The 22,973-nt window shown below is 43.0% G+C and overlaps 1 protein-coding gene across 1 annotated transcript; it reads left to right on the top strand.

Moving 5' to 3' along the window:
- Positions 1 to 10,018: 10,018 nt before the first annotated feature.
- Positions 10,019 to 20,766, top strand: LOC149276480 (putative zinc finger protein 75C). The gene is made up of 5 exons (XM_089503595.1): positions 10,019 to 10,101; positions 11,247 to 11,412; positions 12,237 to 12,357; positions 18,428 to 18,519; positions 20,761 to 20,766. Exons 2-5 carry the CDS (start codon positions 11,338 to 11,340, stop codon positions 20,764 to 20,766), a joined length of 294 nt encoding a protein of 97 aa, XP_089359721.1. The 5' UTR covers positions 10,019 to 10,101; positions 11,247 to 11,337.
- Positions 20,767 to 22,973: the final 2,207 nt, after the last annotated feature.

The following is a 22,973-nucleotide window of genomic DNA, read 5'->3' as shown; positions in this document are numbered from 1 at the left end:
TGTTGGACTGGATGGCCCTTGTGGTCTCTTCCAACTCTACTATTCTAAAATTCTATGATTGTCTATTGTTGTTTGTTAAAATATATACTGAATGAAGTCATGGGAATCTCAATAATGTACACACAAATTTCTAGTCATCTATAACGTCGCCTTGCAAGCTTATAAATGTGGGAAACCAATCAGTAAAGTTGTTGTCCTGAACTTACTAGCTCCTCCGAATGACCTGAAGATCAACTATTATGAACGAGGGAGAAAACCATATCTTAATCCACTTTCCGCACCCCACATGTAAATTTGTGCACCTCTTTCACGGCCACTCTTATTCACAATTTTGCCCTTTAAAAGACCCAATGGTTGTCATCTTTCACAAAAGATATATTATTTGGGAAGCAGTTCAACAAAAATCCTACCAGGAAGGTGCCTTAAATGTGTTTTACATGGCATATAGGCTGATGGGTGTTTTCGAGTCTTTACAAGTATGCTAATGAAACCCAAATATGTTTCTCTATGTCTCGGACTGATGCAGTGACTAAGGATGGCATCTCTCCTCTGAATGACTGTCTTAGGGCAGTAATGGACTGGGAAAACAAACTCAAACTGAATCCAGGTAAGATGGAAGTATTTGTAATAGGGACCTCTAATCCGGGAATGGAGATATGTCAACCAGTTCTGGATGGCATCACTCCTCCCCTGAAGGACGGTGTCCGCAGCTTGGGGTTGATCCAGGACTTGTCTCTCCAATTGACAGCACAGACAGACGCAACAGTCAGGAGTAGCTGGTATCAGCTTCGGCTGATATGCCAGCTGCGACCCTTCCTGGAGCTGGCTGTCCTAGAAACAGTGGTACACGCGCTGGTAACCTCTCGACTTCTGCCATGTGCTCTACATGGGGCTACTCTTGTGTCAAGGTTGGAAACTGCAATTGGTACAAAATATAGCAGCCAATATATACACCTAGAACCGACCACGTAACACCTGTACTGAAATCTCTTCATTGTCTGCCAATTAGTTTCCGGGCACGATACAAGGTTTTGGTTATAACCTTTAAAGCCCTACATGGCTTGGTTCCTGACTACTTGCGGGAGTGCCTTCTTCCACACAATCCTCCCGCACTGGAAAAAGTCTCCTAAAGCCTAAGAAGACTAGATTGGCTTCAACAACCCAGAGGACCTTTTCTTCTGCCACTCCTAGGCTTTGGAATGACCTGACAGAAGAGATCCATCACATCACCACTTTAGAAGCCTTTAAAAAGGCTGTTAAGATGGATCTCTTTCGGCAGGTCTTTCTAGAACACTGTCACCGACACTGTTATTGATACCGATACCCCGGCTGCCCTGCATAGATAGAAGTTCTCCCCTCAGCCTCTCCACCCAATCTAGTCTTCACATGCGGTTTGAAGAATAAAGGAGGTAGGAAGGAGAAAGATGTAGATGGTAATAATAAGAACAAAAATAAGAACAAGTATGATGTATGTTTGAATTGTAATTTTATTGATTGTATGGTTGTTTATTCTGAAAATAAAAAGAATTTGAACATTATTTACAGTTTGACCTCAGTATCTGCTGAGGTTTGGTTTCAGGACCCCACGAAGTAACCAAAATCCCTGGAAGTTCAAGTCCTATTACAAACATTGGGGTTGTAATATGATGTGTCTTACATAAAAAGGCAAAATCAAGGTTGGCTTTTTGGAGATATATTGAGATGCAGAATCTGTGGATACTGAGAGCTGACTGTGAAAGGTTAAACAGCAGTTGAAATCATCCTATTAAGAGAAATGTAACCCATGTAATTGGACTCATGGAGAAGTGGTCAGATGGAACCAAGGAGAATGTGTTTCTTTGGTTGGTTTCCCTGGAAAGAACTGAGAATCTTGGCCAAGGTGGGAGTTGAGTCAGTTGAGGCTGAGAGAAGGAGGAGAGACCTCAAGACAAGAGCATTTCTCTGGGTTAGTTTGCCTATTTCCTATTTTATGTTAGTGTTTTGAGTACTGTCTTTCTTACAGGGGAACCTACTCCTGCTTTGTGAAGGCATCACAAGTTGGACTGGTTGATCTCACCTGAAAGCATCCTTCTTATTCATTCATTCCTATTGTACATTCTTTGAACTGTATGGTTGTGTTATTTATTACATTTCATCCCACCTTTCTCTCATGGATGGATCTCAAGGTGGCTTAGGATACAAAATAAAGATTGAACAAAAGCATTTTTTAAAAAGAACAGATGCTAGTAAAATAAGGATACTGCTATTCCTTCAGTTGGAAGTTCGTTCTCCAAGATCTGCAAGGGATAATCTACAAATGTTAACTGGGAGGGAAAGAGGACATTGGAGGACAATGGCTTGGAGTTATATCACATAGACAGTAGTGAATGGAGACTTCCATGTTAGTGGGTTGGTGAATCTGCTCTGTCTTTTAGTCTGAGCTCTCTCTGGTGCTGACTATATTTTGGAAATGGGCTCCAGCCCCATGGATGAAAACCTGGAGGAAATTCAATGCCCCAATAATATGGAAGTCACAGTCTGTCAAAGTTTACATGAAATGTGTGAAATGTGGTTTTTGTTTTGCTGTTGTCTGTCCTGAATTTTCCATCTCCACTAAATGACCCCAAAATCAAGCAAGAAGAGAGAAGGAGAAAACTGTGTCTCCTTCCACTTTCTCAACCCCATTTAGAAATGTATGAACCTCTTCCATGGCCATGTTTAGACACAGATTTGCTCCTTAAAAAACACAAGGCTTGTAATCTTTCACAGAAGACATATTATTTGGGAGGCAGTTCAAGAAAAATCCTACCAGGAAGGTGCCCTCAATTTCTTTTCTAGGCATATAGGCTGGTGGGCTTTTTCATCCACAGTTAAACGGTGGAGGTGGCCTATGACAAACCTCCTTTGAACACAGACAAATGAAGAACTGCCTTCAACTTGACCACTAGCGATCCTGCTAAAAGTTTACATGATGAAGAGAGTTCTTCCTGATCGATCCTATGATGCTTCTCCTTAGTTTCACTTAATTTGCTGAGGTAAAATTGTATTTATTTGTTAGACTGTTCTTATACTTAAAACAAAAATCTTCTCCAGACAATGGTCTTGGAAAGAAGAAAGGTCTCTCCACAAAATTGTCTGGCCTTAACATGAATGAGAAAGGCATAATGTTAAATGAAGAAGAGACAGCGATCGTGACCCAGAGTCCAAAGCAGAAATTTTCTGACCCAGAGGAAGGGATCCATGTGAGTCTGGGACACTTCTATGCAATAGGTTATTGGCCTTAGGAGAAAAGCCGCAATATGGAAAAGGGGCACCACCCATCTTTCTACTCTTTGCTCAAATGGACAGGTTTTCTCTGACCTACAGAGTCAAAGCAGCCCATTTGGATGTTGAATGCGGATTGGAGGATGACTCACATTTGCCGCTGGGATCTTACTGGCATGGCTACAGGAACATGGATCTCATAGAATCAGAGGACGACCTGGAACTAACTGACAAGGTACAGAAGAAGCCTCATGCACTTTCCATGGTGTTTTAGAGTTGGGCAGCGTGTTCACATCTGGCTGTCTTGGAAAGAGAGTTAATTATTCCTTCCCACTGAGAATTTATCCTTAAAGTAATGGAGGTCAGAGCAGGGGAGCATTAAATCTGCCTCAGACTTTTTACTGAACTCTCTTCCCCCCAATAAATTCAATGCCTTGGACAATCAAGATTAAAACCAACATGGATTCACTGTCCCACTAAGATGGAAACGACTAAGGGGGTTAGACACAGTGGGATGCAGACCTTTGTCTCTAGTGAGAGCCGTTCGATGAATTTTACGAGGCAAGTCAAGTTTATTTACATACCCCCTTTCTAATGGGAAAAAGTATATAAAGTGAATTCCTTGCCATGATAAACACAGATTTAGGCTACAGATACAAGGGAATATTTGATTATACAACATTTTTGTTGGAGATTTGGGACATCTGCATTGCATATGTAAACAAAACTAGACACATTTCCTGTTAAACTTCCTGCATCTATTTGTAGAAAGGTACACAAGCCGAAATGATTTGTCTTGCTGGGATTTGCTGTTTTAGTTGATTTGGAGATAGTTATACAAACTCATTTTTTTTTGTTTGTTGTATCATTACCTTTACGTAACTGTTACTTCTCATTGTTATTAATACAGAATGACAGGGAGAAAAGCTGTGCAATCACAGATCATGCGTTGTGGAGTTCCTATTACAATGGAACAACCATTAATACCATAATGACCATGTGAATCAGATGTGTCACCTACAAGCTGCTCGCAGAAAACAATGTTCACATCACGTTCAAAATCACGCCTTCCAACGCTTGCTTGCCTTGCTCTGGTAGGGGACTTTTAAAAAACATGTGGGATATTCTTTTCTTTTTGTGTATTTTCCCATCCAAAGATCCTGGAAGTTGAGAGAGACAAAACGCCACAGGAGGAGCATCTCCAAACCCAGCGTGACTACTACTGAATTTGGTCAAGAAAAAGAAGCAGGAAAACAAGTGCTTGAAAGAGAAAAGCTCACAGGTGCCACAAGATCTCTTTGCAAATTTAAAGAAGAGTGATTTAAGTCGGGTAAACCTATATTCTAAAAATATGGCAAATTAAAATAGAAGAGCTGACAGCCTTTGAAAACAATTTGAAACCAAACACATGCACAAATATGGATTAAATCCAAAGGCACCGGGAAGCAAAAAGCCAAGTTTTATTTGGCATTCAATGAAATCGGTGTTGGTGCCAATTGGACCCCTGAAGGCGCCCTAGTAGAAAAGGCCCTCTCTCACATCCTCCCACCATAAACAGAGCCCACTGGAGGAACATGGAGGAGGTCCTCTCCAAAAGACTTTATTTCTTAGGCAGATGGGTCCATAGGAAGCACTCCTTCAAGTACTGGGGTTCCAAGCCATTTAGGTCTTTAAATAACTAAGTGCCTAGTTCAAATCGTAGCAGATGTAGTTTTGCAAACTTGCAGGAAGCAGTTAATGAAACCTCTTGAAGCCCAAGAGAGGTTTGACAGGGATGGGATCCAGTGCTCATATAAATGAGATGCTTCCAGCTGCTACTATTTTCCTTCTTAAGTAGGGATCCTTTCCCTCCTCTGATCAAGGTGAAAAACAAACAAACAGCTTCATTTATATACCGCTTCATACTGAACTAACAGTGTCTAAGTGATTTACAACTGTAAGCTAATTGCCCCCAACAATTTGGGAAGTCATTTTAGCAACTTCCTCGGAAGGATGCAAGCTGGAGTCGAGCTTGAGCCCTTTCGCTGGTCTTGAACTCGCAACCTTATGATTTTGAGTGAGTGGCTGCAGTACAGGCATTTATCCGCTGTGTCACCAGGGCTCCTAAAAGCAGAAGCCCTGTGTAAAAAGGAAAACAAATCCATCAAAGGCAAGGATGAGGGTGGGATTAAAGTCTCTCTTCAGCACTCGGACAACCCGTCGGAAGAAGGAAAGGATAAGGTAAAGCAAACCCCATAGATCCCATCATCAATGTCTCTCCTGTACCAGTTTAGTAACTGGAAGAACATCCCGTGGATGATATGTTGGATTCCAGGATGCAACCTCATACTGAGAAAAGCGAGAGAGGCAGGCTGACTTCTGAGCAGGTACATTTCAGCCAGCTAAATGGAGTGTCTCCTCCATGTGCCAGCCAGCTCTTTCACAAGGGGCATTGTTCTTGCTACTTCATTGCTTGTTTTGGGATTGAAAAAAATATTCATTTGTATCTTTTAGCAGAAAGAAGGTATAAAAAGGATTCCCTTGGTCGCCTTTCCTCCATCCTTTCTTCCTTTTTTCTAGAAGCAGGGACAGGATAAGAGCCTTGAAAAAATGGGGGAGAAGAAGGAGAACAAGGAAGATACAGAAAAGGAGGATGAGAAGGAGAAGAAAGAAACAAAAGAGGGGGGAAAAGAAGGTAGAGCCAGCATGATGTGGCTATTTTAGTTTTAAACTAGGTCTCCCAAAAAGTCCCTTTGTCTCCTTTACTCCATCCTTTCTTCCATCCTAGAAGGATGGACAGGATAGGAGCCTTGAAAAAACAGAGCAGAAGAAAGAGCACAAAGAAGATAAAGAAATTCTTGCAATCAGTCCAGAAAAGAAGGATGAGAAGAAGAGGGGAAAAACCAAGGACAAGACAGAGAAGGTATAGCAAGTATAGCATGCCTGTTTAAATATTAAATTAGGACCCTAGCAATCAGGGTTCAATTCCCTGATCAAACATAAAAAAACCCACTGGGTGACCTTAGGCAGGTCAAACACTGTCGGCCTCATAAGATTGCAATGGCAAACCCCCTCTAAATAAATTTGCCCAGAAGAACCTAAGACAGGTCTGCCTTTAGGCCTCCATTAGTCAAAAATGACCCGGAGACATGCCAGCACCACCAACAGCAGCACCACAACAAGGCAATGTCACACCTTCTTCCCCTCCTTTCTTTCAATGGCCAGATCCCTGATTTTGGAGATTATCGCACTGCGTTCTGAGACCGTTCTCATCACGTGATGAGAACGGAACGCATTTGAGTATACCGCACGTATGTGTTCCAATCGGGTTCTCAGAACGCTTAAATGTGTTCCAAATGTGTTCCAGGAGGGTACAGATATGAATGTGTTCCCAGAGAGCTGAAACGGGATGAGAACGTTCCAACAGAAGTGTGTGCGATATTCTTATGTGTTCTCAAATCCGTTCTCTCATTCCTCCGTCTCCTGATTGGCTGAAAGAATGACAGGCAGGGAGGGAGGCAGGCAGGCGAGCGACTGCAGTGAGGGAAGGGGTGTGTGTGTGAGGGGGGAAAGAAGGAGGGAGGGAAGGGAGGAAAGTTGGGACAAGTGAGAGAAGAGGAAAGAAGGGAAAGAGAGAGAAAGAGAGAGGGAAACAGGGGGGGCAGAGCAGAGAGCAAGAGGGAGAGGGTCTGGCTGCTTCTGCGGGGGCCTCTAGTGTCATGTCCAGCGGGGCTCCTGTGCTGGCAGCCTGCAGGAGGCAAGGATGGCACGGATGCCCAGGACCTTCTCCTCCTTCCCTCCAGGAAGGAACCCACAAAAGCTCCTCTGTTTGGAGCAACACACAAAAGCAAGCAAACAACTCCCAGAATTCCATAGCAAAGAGCCAGACAAGAATTAAAGCGGGGAGGGAAGCTCACAGGCCCCACCTGGAATATTGTGTCCAGTTCTGGGCACCACAATTCAAAAAGGAGCGTGTCCAAAGGAGGGCGACTAAAATGGTGAAAGGTCTGGAAACCATGCCCTACAAGGAACGACTTAGGGAGCTGGGGATGTTTAGCCTGGAGAAGAGAAGATTAAGAGGTGATATGATAGCCCTGTTTAAATATTTGAAGGGATGTCACATTGATGAGGGAGCAAGCTTGTTTTCTGCTGCTCCAGAGACTAGGACCCGGAGCAATGGATGCAAGCTCCAGGAAAAGAGATCCCACTTCAATATTAGGAGGAACTTCCTGAGAGTAAGGGCTGTCGACAGTGGAACACACTCTTTCCTCAGAGTGTAGTGGAGTCTCCTTCCTTGGAGGTCTTTAAGCAGAGGCTGGATGGCCATCTGTTGGGGATGCTTTGATTGAGAGTTCCTGCATGGCAGAATGGGGTTGGACTGGATGGCCCTTGTGGTCTCTTCCAACTCTATGATTCTATGAAGGCACACATTACATGCGCACACACACAGGAGGCAAAAGGCTGACAAGCAGCCAAAATGGGGAATTGGGATGACAGCAGAGGACTCTTCTTTTCTAACCGGTTTAAAGAGCTGCTATGGCTGCCGGGGCTCTGCCCTTGGCCCAGTCCCCTCCCTGGCAACTTGCTTTTCTTCGGCTTGAAGAGACCTGCATGGAGCTCCTCCTTCTTCCCAGCCTTGCAAAGGAGGTTTGGGATGTAACTTGCAAGGCTCATCTCTCCTCATTTCTCTTTCTCCCTGCCTTCCTCCCGATCCCTCCTTCTTCCCTCCCTTCCCTCCCTCCTCCTTTCCCCCCTCTCTCTCTCACACACACCCCTTCCCTCACTGCAGTCGCTCGCCTGCCTGCTTCAATGCCTCCCTGCCTGTCATTCTTTCAGCCAATCAGGAGACGGAGGCGGCCTTGGTGGAATATGTTCTCGGAACGGTTTCAGGAATCGCTGTGCGGTAAAATGCAGTTCTGATCACGTTTTGATCACGTTCTAGTTTACTAATGCAGTAATATCTGTTCCAGGAACGTTCTCATCACGTGATGATAGGAACGGTCTCAGAACGCAGTGCGATAATCTCCTTTGTCACATCCTTAATTTTACTTTAGGACTAATCTGCCCAATTTTCTTCTTTCACAGGCCAAAGACAGTGAGGCCAAAGTTGGAGATATAAGGAACCCACCAAAGGGCCCTGTCTACGTTGCAACTGGGAGCGAGCCCATAGCTATCGCGGAACAGGAGGAAGAAGAGGAGGAAGAGCAACTGGACCAAGAAACATTTGACATTGTATGTTTTCTGCCACTCCTAACATGTTGAAAGCATGCAGAAAAGAGTATCCATTGAACTCTTCTTCAGCATCACATTTTAGATGAGCTGATTTTCCACTTTCCTTAGCTGTCCAGAGCAATAGGCAAGTTTAAACAATTCCTCCCACCTTCCCTCCCACCCTTCACTTTCACGTGGCTCCTCTCTGTTTGTTCCCCTCTTCAGTGCGAAGAGAAGATGCGGCCAGTCAGGAAGGCCATACAAGATCTGGACAACCCAGGCACGGGGCGCTTGGTGGAAGAACTGGAGAATATTATACACAGCTGAGAGGCAGTGAACAGGCAGGCCCAGCTCCATCAGGGTTAGCCTGAAGAAAGAGAGCCCTCCCAGCAGTCCATCTGCCTTGATCCAGGCTGCAGAGGGAGAGAAGAACCACTGGACCTCATCCCCTTCCCCACCACCATTCCCTTCTCCTTTTGTGTCGCATCATTTCAGATTGTAAGCCTGAGGGCAGGGAACCGTCTAATTAAAAATAATAATTGTAAGCCACTCTGAGAGCCATTAGGGCTGAAGGGCGGGGTATAAATACCTTAAATAAATAAATAAATAAATAAATAAATATTTAAACAGGGCTATCATATCACCTCTTAACCTTCTCTTCTCCAGGCTAAACATCCCCAGCTCCCTAAGTCCTTCCTCATAGGACATGGTTTCCGGACCCTTCACCGTTTTAGTTGCGCTCCTTTGGACACGCTCCAGTTTCTCAACATACTTTTTGAACTGTGGTGCCCAGAACTGGACACAATATTCCAATTAGGGCCTGACCAAAGCAGAATAGAGTGGCACTATTACTTCCCTTGATCTAGACACTATATTCTATTGATGCAGCCTAAAATCACATTGGCCTTGTTAGCTGCCTCATCACACTGTTGACTCATTTTCAACTTGTGGTCTACTTGGACTCCTAGATCCTTTTCATACATAGTTTCATTCATCCAGGTGTCCCCCATCCTATATCTCTGCGTTTCATTTTTCCACCCTAAGTGCAGTACCTTACATTTCTCCGTGTTGAATTTCATTTTGTTACCTTTGGCCCAGCTTTCTGATCTATTAAGGCCATTTTGAATTTTGATCCTGTCCTCTGGGGTATTAGCTACTTCTCTTAATTTGGTGTCATCTGCAAATTTGATATGCCCCCATTTCTGTCATCCAAGTCATTGATAAAGATGTTGAATAGCACTGGGCCCAGGGCAGATCCCTGTGGGACCCCTTTTCTCTTGCCAATGGGATTTGCAGTGTATTCCTGGACTGTATCTCCCATCATCCACAGGGCCAGAGAGAGGAGGGTCCTGCCCTGCATAGGGCTGCCATTTCATGGGTCTTAGGCTTTGGGAATGTGTGCCTTTGGCCAGTGTCCGTGTGGCTGGGGCTCCAGGGTCCCTCAGTCTCTCCTGCCTTGTTCCATATTAACTGCAGGAGGAGCCTGTGAGGGTGGGGCACGGGGTGGGGCCTTCCAGCTCCTCTGACCCCATTGGCCAGAATGAAGAAGGGGAGGAGCTTCTGCCTCTCTATTTAGCTCTATGTGGGGGGGACAAAGAGAGAGAAGGAGGAAGGAGGAAAGGAAGGGAGAGGAAAAGAGAGGGAGCAGAGGGACAAGGCCTGGAAGTGGTAGGCTTCACTGCTGTGCTGAGGCCTCCAACTGCCAAGCGCTGAGGTGGAGGTGGCCATTTTGTGTTCCAGCAGCCATTTTGTGTTCTGGTGGCCATTTTGTTTTGCTTGTGACTGCGGGGAATAATGTTCCAGAACCTTCTCTGAGGCCTCAGTTGAACAGAGGCTTCTCTTTCTCTCCTGAGGCTCCAGAGTCAGAAGGAAGCCAGGCTCCTTGGGCCAAAAGGAAGGAAGTGTGTCCCTTTGTGTGCCATTTGAGTCTCTTTTCTTAGAGGGTTTTCTTACACAGCTCTGCTCCTTCTGGGGAACATGGGTTTCAAAAGGGATCAGAAATGGGGATGATAGTTTTAATACAAGCCTTATTATTATTCCTCCCAAACATTGGGCTTTGGCTTCTAAGAGGAGGCTAGTCCCCCAAAAAGGCCAAAATTAGCTCATTTGGGAGGTTTTAAAAGTCTCCCCAGTTTCCTTATTAATAGATTTTCAGGCAAGAAGGAAGGAGACAGACCAGAATAACTCATATTACCAAGAATGAAGCAAGACTTGGGCACTTCTACCCTTTTACAACCGACTCAGGCTGTATCTGCACTGAAGAAATAATCCAGTTTGAAACCGCTTTAACTCTCCTGGCTCCATTTTGTGGAATCCTGGGATTTGTACTTTGTTGTGACACTAGAGCTCTCTGGCAGAGAATGTAAAATCCCAGGATTCCATAGCACTGAGTGGTTAAACCAGTGTCAAAGTGCCTTATTTCTATAGTGCGGATGCAGCCTTCTTGGGAAAAGGGCTGATGATGGGGAAAAGCACTGGAGGTTTCAGCAGATGATTTATTTATTTGTGATGCCCTCATTTCACATCCAGCTACAGGGACATAACCAGGGCCCTCTCCAATTCCCCATCCCCTAATCTTCAACCACTCTAAGAAGGTATGGAGTATCTGTTATGTAGGGGAGCTGCAGTGAATCTATGCTATGTCCAGGGGGCTTTGTTTGGTGCAAAGGGAGGAAGGGGATGCCCACCTGTGCATCGGCCCAAAGGAGGCATATGTCACCTGCGTTTGTCACCAGCAGGATGCTGTTCTCTGTGTCTTTGAGTGATGCAGGGTTTCTTACCGAGCCAATCCTAACCCTGGTCCCTTTTCTCAGGAACTTCATCTCGGCCCCCTTGGACACGGCTTTGGGCCTCTCTTGCTGGAAGTGACCAAGTGCAGGTTCACCAGGACCCCCTGTCCACCTGATGGCCAACACAGAGGCCAAGCGGAGGGAGTTGGGCTCCAACAGAAATAGGAAGCCGAGGTACAACAGCTCTTTGGTGAGTCACTATCCTATTAGCTTCATCTGTGTCACTTCTGGGTCAATTTATGAAAGGAAGCAAATAATATACTGTCCAAGTTAACCAGTCCTGGTTAACCCTCTGTCACCCCACTTATTCAGGGGCTTTTAAAAATGTCCCAGTTGGTCTATCCTCCTCCCACTTTCCCCTTTCTCAGCTCACATTAGTTCCTGAGTGCAATTGAGTTTGCAGCCTATCAGCTCAAAAGTGGGGAGAGGAGAGGAAAGAAGGAAACTGGATATGGCCCTTCCCAGGAGGCTGAAGCAAAAGCAAACTGCTGTGTCTTTCCTAGCTTGTGTGATCTTCCTCATAAACAACTTTGGCCATCTTCACTACCTTCTGGGTTGCTTGTCCACATGTGTCTTGTTTTTCCCATCAATGAAATGTTGGGGGCTATGGGAGAATGTCTCTGGATCTAAATATGGGGTGGGCCCAGTGACCCTTAAGCCCAGGGGCTCCCCAGAACTGCTTTATAAAAATGACATTTGCCTCCAAAATGTGGCAAGAAATGTCTAAATGCACCATAAATCTTTGGTGGCTAAATATACTGTATGTGTTGGGATAGTCAGTATCCTAATCCATCATCAACATCCCAGCCATGGCCTAAATTATATTGTTGGTTATATTGAAAAGATTCAAGACAAACTGGATCTCAAAGGCAGTAGCTTTTTTCTTGCTGACAGCATTTAAAGTTTATTTCCTGGACTGAATTCTAAAGTGATCAAATAATATTTGGATGCATCATGTGCTTTCCTCCCCTTTTGCTTAGTCACTCTCTGGATGAGGGCTATTTTCTGTTGCAGGTGACCTTTGCGGATGTGGCAGTATATTTCACCGAGGACGAATGGAAACTGTTAACGAAGAAGCAGAGACTGATGTACAATCATATAATGATGGAGAATTATGAGAACGTGGCTTCTGTGGGTAAGGAACCGGAATCCAATAGCATTATAGAATCATAGAGTTGGAATAGACCACAAGGGCCATCAGGTTCAACCCTCTTCTGCCATGCAGGAATACACATTCCAAGCACCATCCAGCCTCTGTTTAAAGACCTCCAAAGAAGAGAACTCCACCAAACTCTAAGGGAGTATATTCCACTGTCGAAGAGCTCTTACTGTCCCAAAGTTCCTCCTAATGGTCAGGTGGAACCTCTTTCTCTGTCGTTTGCATCCATTGTGGTGTCTCTTTTTCTCTGTAGCAGCAAAAAGCAAGCTTGCTCCATCCTCAATACGACCCTTTCCAATATTTAAACATGGATATCATATCCGCTGTTAATTTTCTTTTCTCCAGGGTAAACATACCCAGCTCTCTAAGCCGCTCCTCATAGGGCTTGATGGTTTCCAGATCCTTCACCATTTTGGTTGCCCTCCTCTGGGCATGTTCCAACCTGTCAACATCCTTTTTGAATTTCGGAGGCCAGAACTGGACACAGGATTATTCCAAGTAAGGCCTGACCAAAGCAGAATAGAGCAGCACTATTACTTCCCTTGATCTAGAAACTATCCTTGTATTGATGCAGCCTAGAATCACATTGGCCTTTTTAGCTGCCGCATCACACTGTTGGTCCAAGTTCAACTAGTGGTCTACTAGGAGTCCTAGATCCCTTTGAAGCGTAGTTTAATTGTGATAGCAACATCCTGTAGAATATTTGAATTTGTAGTTTAGTGAGGCACTATTGCTCTCCACTTTATAAGGATTCTAAATACTGTATTATAAACTGCCAATTGTCAGAAGCAGGTTCTGTGGTTCATCCAGAATGGTATTGGGGTTTAGGGGGGATTGTTAGTAGTTTAAATGCTAGTAGTTTTAAGTAGTTGGTAAGGATATTGGGGCCTAGAATGGCTTTGGGGAAGGGAAGCAGTTGTGGAGGCTATTAACTGCCTGGTCTGTGAACTCTGGGTGGCAGACATGCCCCCGGGGGGAGAGGCGCCTGTGAACGGTAGAAGAAGAAGGCCATAGGTACCTTGGCAGCCGGGCTGGTTAGGGGCTGAAGGGGAGGAAAAGGAAGGAGTGTGAAGGTAGTTAATGACGGAGGGAAAAGGTTTAGACTCTTCAGGGACAGCTTAGATGTATTAATGGACCCTTCTGCCTGAGTTTCTCAATAAACGTTTTGGTGGAAGGAAAGGACTTTTTAATTCTGAAACTAAGTTCTGCCCCCAGATATCTCACCAATGCTAGGATTTTGTAGGAAGACAGCATGGAGATTACCAGTAATGCATTTCTCATTGAAATGGTAGCACATCTCTGAGTATGTTTCCTTTTTTGGCCCTCTTCCAGCCTTTTGAGATTCTGCTTCACTTCCCCAAAGGGATGCAATGGGATACTGAGGCACAAAACTTTATTCCTATTTTCAGGCAATACAATGTGCAGTTGCCCCTGAGATCCCCTGGGGGCCAATGTGACGCCCCCAATCCCCAACAGTAGCCCATCCCTGTCTTAGAGATGTCTTAATACTGCTCCCTGGTGCTTGATCCTCACCAAAACAGAAGTCCAGGACCCAGCCCCCTTGCTTTGCCTTTCCCAATGAGTAATTTGTATATGGATTATCCTGCCTTTCTCAACAAATGAGCCTCAAAGTGTCCCTTTTATGCATCACACTCTGTTGGTGTGTGTCTGTGATAGAGAGAAAGAGCGAATGTGAAAAACAGAAAGGCAAGAAAGAGATGGTGAAGGTGAAATACTGAAGCAGTGCAGATGGGCAAGAAGGAAGGTTGGAGAACGGAGGGAGAAAGGGAAGGGGATCAGGCTTAAGAGGAAGATGAAATGCACAGATATAAGATGGGGGACACCTGGCTGAATGAAACTACGTGTGAAAGGGATCTAGGAGTCCAAGTAAACCACAAGTTGAACATGCGTCAACAGTGTGATGTGGCAGCTAACAAGGCCAATGCGATTTTAGGTTGCATCAATAGAAGTATAGTGTCAGGATCAAGGGAAGTAATAGTGCCATGGTATTCTGCTTTGGTCAGGCCTCAGCTGGAATATTGTGTCGAATTCTGGGCACTACAATTCAAAAAGGATGTGGAGAAACTGGAGCATGTCCAAAGGAGGGCGACTAAAATGGTGCAGGATTTGAAACTATGAGGAACGACTTAGGTAACTAGGGATGTTTAGACTGGAGAAGAGAAGGTTAGCCCTGTTTAAATATTTGAAGGAATGTCAAGCTTGTTTTCTGCTGCTCCAGAGACTAGAACACAGAACAATGGATGCAAACTGCAGTAAAAGAGATTCCACTTCAACATTAGAAGGAACTTCCTGACAGTAAGGTCTGTTCATAAAATAGCCACAAAACAACAATAGCATCTAATTGACACACAGTAAAACAACAAAACGGTTAAAACTGAATTTGGGACAAATAAAAACATCATTTAAAATGCACAGTTGTGATCAGAAGTGGAATTTTTCCTTAAGTTCTTTACAAGAGGTCAGTTGGGTAAGTCTGCCGGAAGGGATCCGTCTTAAGTCCTTTCTTGAAAGCATCCAAGGTGGTGTTAAGACGGATCTCCTCCGGCAAGTTGTTCCATAACTTGGGGGCCATGGCTGTGTATGCTCTGTGAGAAGTTGTTCTTAGCCTGACCTTTGGGTAATCTAATAGATTCTTCCCAGATGTTCTGAGAGTGTGGAGCGGATGGTGTAGGGAGAGGCGTTCCCTCAAGTAGCTCAGGCCCAAGCCATGTAGGGCTTTAAAGGTAATAAGCAATGCTTGGTATTGCGCCCGGAAGCTAATTGGCAGCCAATGTAGGGATACTGGTGTTATATGGTCTGACCTAGATGTTCTGGTGACCAATCTGGCTGCCGCGTTTTCAACTAACTAAAGCTTCCGAACTTGGTACAAAGGTAGCCCCATGTAGAGCAGTGAACTTAAGAAATGAACTTGAAATCAGGCCCTTGGTTTCATACATATTAAGGGTTCCATTTAGCAATTATGAGCAATGTCTAAGAAGAGAGGAAAGGGCAACACAAAAATTCCTTTTTCTCTAATGTCTCTTTTCCAACCTGAGCTTTCTTAGCTCCGTGGTTGATTCCAGAGGTCTTTGTCACTCGAAATGCTGGAGTCTGGGGAGGACACCCACAAGTGCTATGCTTTTAGGGGAATTTCATACTTAGCTCAAAGGAGAGATTGAGGCAACAGTGACCTCGGGATTCATCCCAACTATACCAGGCCCAGAAGCACACACAACTCCAGAGGCATTTCAGATAGGTTTTTGTGTTTTATTTAGGGGAAAAGCAAAATACATGCACACACGCACACACACACACACACACACACACACACTCATATAAGTGTTCACGCACCACATGCAAGAACTAGGTAACAAAGGTGGGAGTGGTAATTCTGTAAGGCTTTGCTAATGGTAATACGTTACCTAGATGGATCTTGATTCCAATTGCTGAGGGTCCAGAATGGGGAGAGAAGTCAGTAACTGCTATAGCAAATGAGGCTGGTGAGTGTAGTGAGGTGTTTAGCAATGTAAACCAACGGAGTGTAAGTCTGCAAATGGACTGATGCTGAAGAACAGCCAGTTGGGGATGATATTTATACTGAAATTGTTGCTTGGGGGCAGAAACCGAGCATTCAAAAAGGTGTAAATTGCTTTAGGATGTTTCCTGGGTGGGGAAAGAATTGTCTGAAACTGAATTAAATGAAATGGGTGCTTGGTGGAAATACTTCAGCCAAAAAGGATTATCACACCGGCTCTTAGGTCCTACTTGGCTCTGAATTCTGGTCCCATTCAAAGCCAATGTAAAGCACAGTCTGAAGGCGACACTCTCAGAGTTCAATATTTTTTTTTAATCTTTATTGAAATTATTTACAACATAAAAAGGGCAGTACCAAAACATTTCCAAATTCTTATTCCAATATTTCTTAACCCTCCCCTCCCCCACCCACCCCCTCACTTTCTATTTCACTTACTGCTTATTTATTAGCTATAAACTCTCTATTTCTCAAAGATCTATCATCCTTACTTCCTTATCTCATCGTCTTTCATTCTATTTTGCTTAAATCCTAAGTTTATACAATAATTGACTCTATATCAATAATTCTACACAGCAATGGTATCACCTATCTAACATGATTTCCCTTCACTCATTACCTTATTTAACCTTTCCCTTTTGAAACAATTCTCTTATTCTCAGCCAAATTAAATTATCTTCTTCTCGCGTTTCATCTTTTAATTTCAAAGTTATGGTATCCATTTCTATAATTTCTAAACACTTTCCTAACCAATCCTCCACTTTCGGCACTTCCTTATTTCTCCAGACTTTGGCAATTGTTATTCTGGCAGCGGTGATTAAATATAATAATGGTTTCAATTTTGGTCTTAAATCCTTGTTTTCTACTATGTTTAAAAGACAGAGCTCCGGGACCAGAGGGAATTCCAATTGTATAATTATTTCAATTTTCTTGTGTACTTCTCTCCAGAATTTTTTAATCAGAGGACAGCTCCACCACATGTGGAAAAAACTTCCCGTAATTCGTTCACATTTCCAACATTTTCCTCTATCTTTTTTATATATTTTCGCTAATCTATTCGGTGTCATATACCATCTGTGCATCATTTTGTAAAAATTTTCTTTTAGATCCATACACAATGTAAATTTTAAGTCCTGTCCCCAAGCTCTTTTCCACGCCTCGTACTGTATGTTCTTCCCTATGTTCTGTGCCCATACAATCATACAATGCTTAATTTGTTCTTGTTCCAATTCAAGCCTCAAAATTAGATTATAGAAATTTGTTATTTTTTTCTTATCTTTATCCATCCATATTACATCTAATTCTGTTTCTTTAACGTTATACCAACATTTTTTCTGTCTGCTTTATATTTTTCCGTTAATTGGTAATATAAATACCAATCTATTTTAATTCCCTCTTTTAGCATTTCTTCCCTAGATTTCATTGTAATTTTCCCCTCTATTATCTTTACATAATCTTTATATTTTAGCCAATCTCTTCCCTCAATCCTGCCCTTCTTTAATATTGCTTCATGAGGAGAAGCCCACTCTGGTAACTTTGTATAATATTTTTCCTTATATTTTATCCATACTTTATATAGTGCTTTCCTTACAATATGCTCTTTGAATTCCTTGTTTAATTCAACTTTATTCCACCACATGTAGGCGTGCCACCCGTATCTTAGATTAAATCCCTCTAAATCTAATAATTGCTCATCCTTTAATTCCACCCATTTTGTTATCCATTCCAAGCAACATGCATAAAAATAAAATTTCAAATTTGGCATCCCTAATCCTCCTCTTTCTTTGCTGTCCGTTAATATTGTCCAATTGATTCTGGCTTTCCTTCCTGCCCACACAGAGTTCAATAATAACATAGCAGAGTACAGTAGCAAATCTCCAGATATAGGCATTGGCAATGCATTAAGCACTTTCCACACTTAAAAATAACTCACAGACACAGATGATTTCCTCCATGTCCTTGGAGGTTCTTTAGCTTGAGTTGCAATAGAAAACAAATATGTACCAGCTCTCCTCTCTGACTTCCATCAACTTCACAATCTCTTGTACACACAACTCCGACCCACATCAATCCACATGTGAGCTGTATACTATATTGTTTGTGAGTCATCTCCTGGTGCCACACAGCATGAAGCATCCTCTGCAGTTAGCTTGGATCATGCCATGTGCTCTGACTCAAGACTCTATGGCAATCTCACAGGAAATGATGCCACTTTTCAATCAAAGTATTTTTACATATATATATTGGAATATTTTTCAAATGCCTGACTATCTGCTTCTACTGATTTCCTCATGACAGTTCCCCTTCAATTTCTTCTTTGGTAGCTCTGAGTAAGGATACAGTCATTATATGGATTTGGGGCATCCAGAACAGGGTCATGCTCAGTTCACTCACACCAACATTATTAATTTAATCTCAAATAGGGAGGGATGAACGTGGGGCTAAATCTTGGGGTAACCCTTTCCTCTCTTAACACTGAGATTCAGTCTTGTCTGTCATTGTCCTCCTTTACAGAAGAATTTGTCACTCACGAGAGAGTCCACACAGGAGAGAAGCCACATAAATGCCAGCATTGTGGGAAATGTTTTTCTTCAAAGTCAGACCTAGTGAGACATCAGAGAGTCCACACAGGAGAGAAGCCATACAAATGCCAGCATTGTGGGAAATGTTTTGCCTACATGTCAGTCCTTGTCATGCATCGAAGAGTACACACAGGAGAGAAGCCATACAAATGCCAGCATTGTGGGAAATGTATTTCTTTAAAGTCAAACCTAGTGAAACATCAGAGAGTCCACACAGGAGAGAAGCCATACAAATGCCAGCATTGTGGAAAATGTTTTTCTTCAAAGTCATACCTATTGGCACATCAGAGAGTCCACACAGGAGAGAAGCCATACAAATGCCAGCATTGTGGGAAATGTTCTTCTTCAAAGTCAAACCTATTGGCACATCAGAGAGTCCACACAGGAGAGAAGCCATACAAATGCCAGGATTGTGGGAAATGTTTTTCTTCCAAGTCATACCTATTGGCACATCAGAGAGTCCACACAGGAGAGAAGCCATACAAATGCCAGCGTTGTGGGAAATGTTTTTCTTCAAAGTCAAACCTATTGGCACATCAGAGAATCCACACAGGAGAGAAGCCATACAAATGCCAGCGTTGTGGGAAATGTTTTTCTTCCAAGTCACACCTATTGTCACATCAGACAGTCCACACAGGAGAGAACCCAAACAAATGCCAGCGTTGTGGGAAATGTTTTTCTTCCAAGTCATACCTATTGGCACATCAGAGAGTCCACACAGGAGAGAAGCCATACAAATGCCAGCGTTGTGGGAAATGTTTTTCTTCCAAGTCATACCTATTGGCACATCAGAGAGTCCACACAGGAGAGAAGCCATACAAATGCCAGTGTTGTGGGAAATGTTTTTCTTCAAAGCCATACCTATTGGCTCATCAGAGAGTCCACACAGGAGAGAAGCCACACAAATTCCAGAAATGAACTAACATTATATTTATCAAGAAGCAAAACAAAGAATACATTTTAAATCTTGTGGTGATAAGAAAAAGCCCTTGTGATTTCGTGTGTTAGGTTTGTGTGTCCATATGCCTGTTTATGTTTTTCAATTATATTTTGTTATTTTGAGGTTTTAATTGCCTTTATTATAGATTATTGCTTTCGTTTATAAATTTGATTGGGGATCATGGTGGTGGAATAGGTTAGTTAAACAGAGGGGTGGGATTGGCTGCAGCTGGTTAGAATAGTTATGGGAATGATTGCATTTGGAATTTGTTCGATGTTGGCTGAAGAAAGTTGGGGGCAGGTGTTAACAGAAAGGGCTAGTTTGTGGGAATAGCAAAGGGGGCCTTGTTATCTGTGGGACATAGACTGTGGGAATTGGAGGGAGGGGGCAGGTGTGGACAAGTGTGATGTTTTAGGTTTTGTGGTTTTAATGTTTGGTTTGGGGAAGGCAGCTCTGACTTAAACACTGAATTTCTGATTATGTGTTTGAAATAAAGTTTTTGTTGTTTCAACACACTGGACTCATTGGTGTACAGAAATTCTGCATTTGCACAAAATGTACCCTTTCTTCTCTCCTCAGCCCTCAGCTCCATTCCCAGACATAAAAACAGAGGCAAACACACATATATAGTCATAGAGACAGAGCTATATGTACAAAGCAGAGCCTTCCCAGCCTTTCCCTCCTGAGTCCAGCTCTGCAGCTTGGGCTCCATTTCGGAAGGAAGGAAAAAAGGCTGTAGTCCTTCCCTTCTTCCAAAGGCCGACAATGGAATAAACAGCAGCAGCAGCAGCAAAGGCCTTACAATCCCTGCGCATGCTGAGAAGGGGTCTTTGGGGCATCTGAAAGGAATGAAAGTGCCAAGGGAAGAGAAGCATAAAGGGACTGCTGAAGTCGGAGCGGGGGGGGGGGGATTTGGGACCTGTTTCAGGCACCTTCCCCCCGGAACCCATTCTTAGAGCCTTCCACAGCTCACTATGATACTTTAAATGACTATTTCACAGATAATATCTCTCAGATAAGAGCCAACTTGGACATCAGCATTATTGCGGAGGCTATAAGTGAGGTGTCCATGAGTAAGATCATACTGGATCAATTTGAATCTGAGTACTGAGGATGTGGACAAGCTCCTTGGAAATGTGAAGAGGAGAACTTGCCCTCCCGACCCTTGCCCTTTTTATATCACCTGAGATATATCATAGATACATCTCTTACTTAGGGCTATTTTCCATCATGCTTAAAAGAAGCAGTGTTACGGCCGTTTATGGAAAAGCCCTCCCTAGATCCCTTGGACATGAACAATTACAGACCGGTCTCCTGTCTTCTAGTTCTAACCAACATAATTTTGAGGATAGTTGCTCTTCATCTCCAAGCGGTCTTGGATGAGACAGATTATCTGGACCCATTTCAAACTGCCTTCAGGATGGGATACGGAGTCGAAACTGTTATGGTTGCCTTAGTAAATGATCTTTGCTTCAAGGTGGGATGTAACTTACCAAACTTTAAGCTGTATTATTATTATGCAGCTTGTCTCAAATGGTTAGAAGAATGATTCAAATTAGAAAACAAGACTTTACTGAATATAGAAAAAGCTAACCTGAATCTTGGTATCCATGCATATATGTGGTATAGAAAACCAAAAGATAATAATACTTTTAACCATTATGTTATAAGAAGATCATTGCTTAAAGTATGGTATAAAATGAGACATCAATTTTGGGTGTCATTGCAAGAGGCCTATTTCAATAGAACAAAGGACAAAGATACTTCATGGCTAAGATACGGAGATTTAATAAATAAAACACCAGAAGGAAAATACAATACGAAATCTATGGAAGAAGTTAATGAAAGAGGAAACATGAAGGATTGGTTTTTATACAACAAATTAAACAATCGTTTTAAGGCAGATAATAAAGCTCTTTAGTTAACGATGGATAACAATGAAATAGATAAAATTATGATGGACAAAAAAGGTAAACACATATCCAAATATTATAAACTATTCAAAGAAAGAGATCTAGAAGATGAAATTATTAAACACAGCATGGTAAGATGGGCACGTGATATAAATAAAACTATAACTGTAGAGAAATGGGGAAAATCATGGAAAGGAACAAATGAATTCACTCTGTGCCAAAACTATAAAGAAAATTACATCAAAATGTTATTCAAGTGGTATCTAACCCCCCAAAAACCCACCAGATATACAAAACTGGTAATACTAAGTGCAAGAAATGCGGGGAACCCGAAGGAAGCTTCTTTCATATGAAGTGGACATGCATTAAAGCTAAAGGATTCTGGCAAAGGATTCATGGAAGCATCCAAAACGTTCTGGATATAAATATTCCCTTTGAACCAAATTTATTTTACTAAACATGACACACAACATAAAGTCAGTAAAATACAATAGAATTGTTTTATCTATGGTCTCATGTGCAAGGATCTTATTTGCTCAAGTTTGGAAATCTACAATTAATCCTTCTATCGAAGATTGGTTGATTAAGAAATATGAAGCTAGAAATATGGATATAGTATCTGCCTTACTAAGAGGGAAACAAAAGGATATTTAGAAATGGAATGGAGTTGTCTTAAAACATTTGAAGAAAAGGGTAATAAAATCCCGTTAAATTAATAGTTAATATTTGGTCGATATTTGGTAATTTAAATACTATCATGGGAATATCCCAGTGTAATAAGAAATTTGAAAATAAGAAAAGGAAGACCCACATCATTGTTGTGGGGAGCGCCACACACGGAGTTGTATAGCCACATTCTTTGCTGCTCCTGGCCTTGCTGCAGTTGAGTGATTGACAGTTCAAGGGTGGCGACACGCTCCAACGCTGCAATGGTAAAAGGAAGTGTTTAGACTTTGCTTGTTGTTTCTTGCTCCCTTCACCCTTAAATGTAGGGGCCATTCAGACTACATTTTACCCTGGTTCCCAAACCGGTTTAAAAGTTGGAAGTTCACACTCACACCAATTTTAACACAACTCCATCAGGGGCTTGCACAAGAGATCCAGGGCAAATCCCCCTTAGTGCGTTTTTTCTGAAAGCGGACTATTGACCCTTTCCTTTTGAAAACAACCGGCTCTTTCCTGTTGCCGACAAATATGAACTCAGCCCCGGTCATGATTGGGTCAAGTTCAGGGGGTAGATTACCCTGATTGAGGTAAAGGGTAGTAGGAGATTCGATATGGGGCACCTGGATCTGCCCAGTTCTATCCAGGGCAAATGAGGGAGTGGGAATGGGGCCTTTGTGAAGGAGGGGGGACTGACCTTCCTGGTGCTGGCCCTCCAGGTGAGCCATGCATTGGGCAAGGAGTCCCTCTCCTCATCGCCTGCAGCCTCTGGTTCCGCTGGAGGCAGGGCCTCTTCTCCAGCATCACCTGGAACAACGGTCTAGAACAATGGACAACAACAGATGGATGTGTGCATGTGTGTTTGTGTATATACATCTGTACATCTGTGTATATATATGTATATGTATGTGTAGGCATCTCTATTTAAGTGCACTCAGACTTATACCTTTATGAGTAATCCC

The sequence above is a fragment of the Sceloporus occidentalis genome, unplaced genomic scaffold (genome assembly GCF_023333645.1).
Source record: "Sceloporus occidentalis isolate IW3139 unplaced genomic scaffold, rSceOcc1.0.p SCAF_237, whole genome shotgun sequence".
NCBI lineage: Eukaryota > Metazoa > Chordata > Lepidosauria > Squamata > Phrynosomatidae > Sceloporus > Sceloporus occidentalis.
This window is presented reverse-complemented; position numbering and strand designations above follow the sequence as displayed.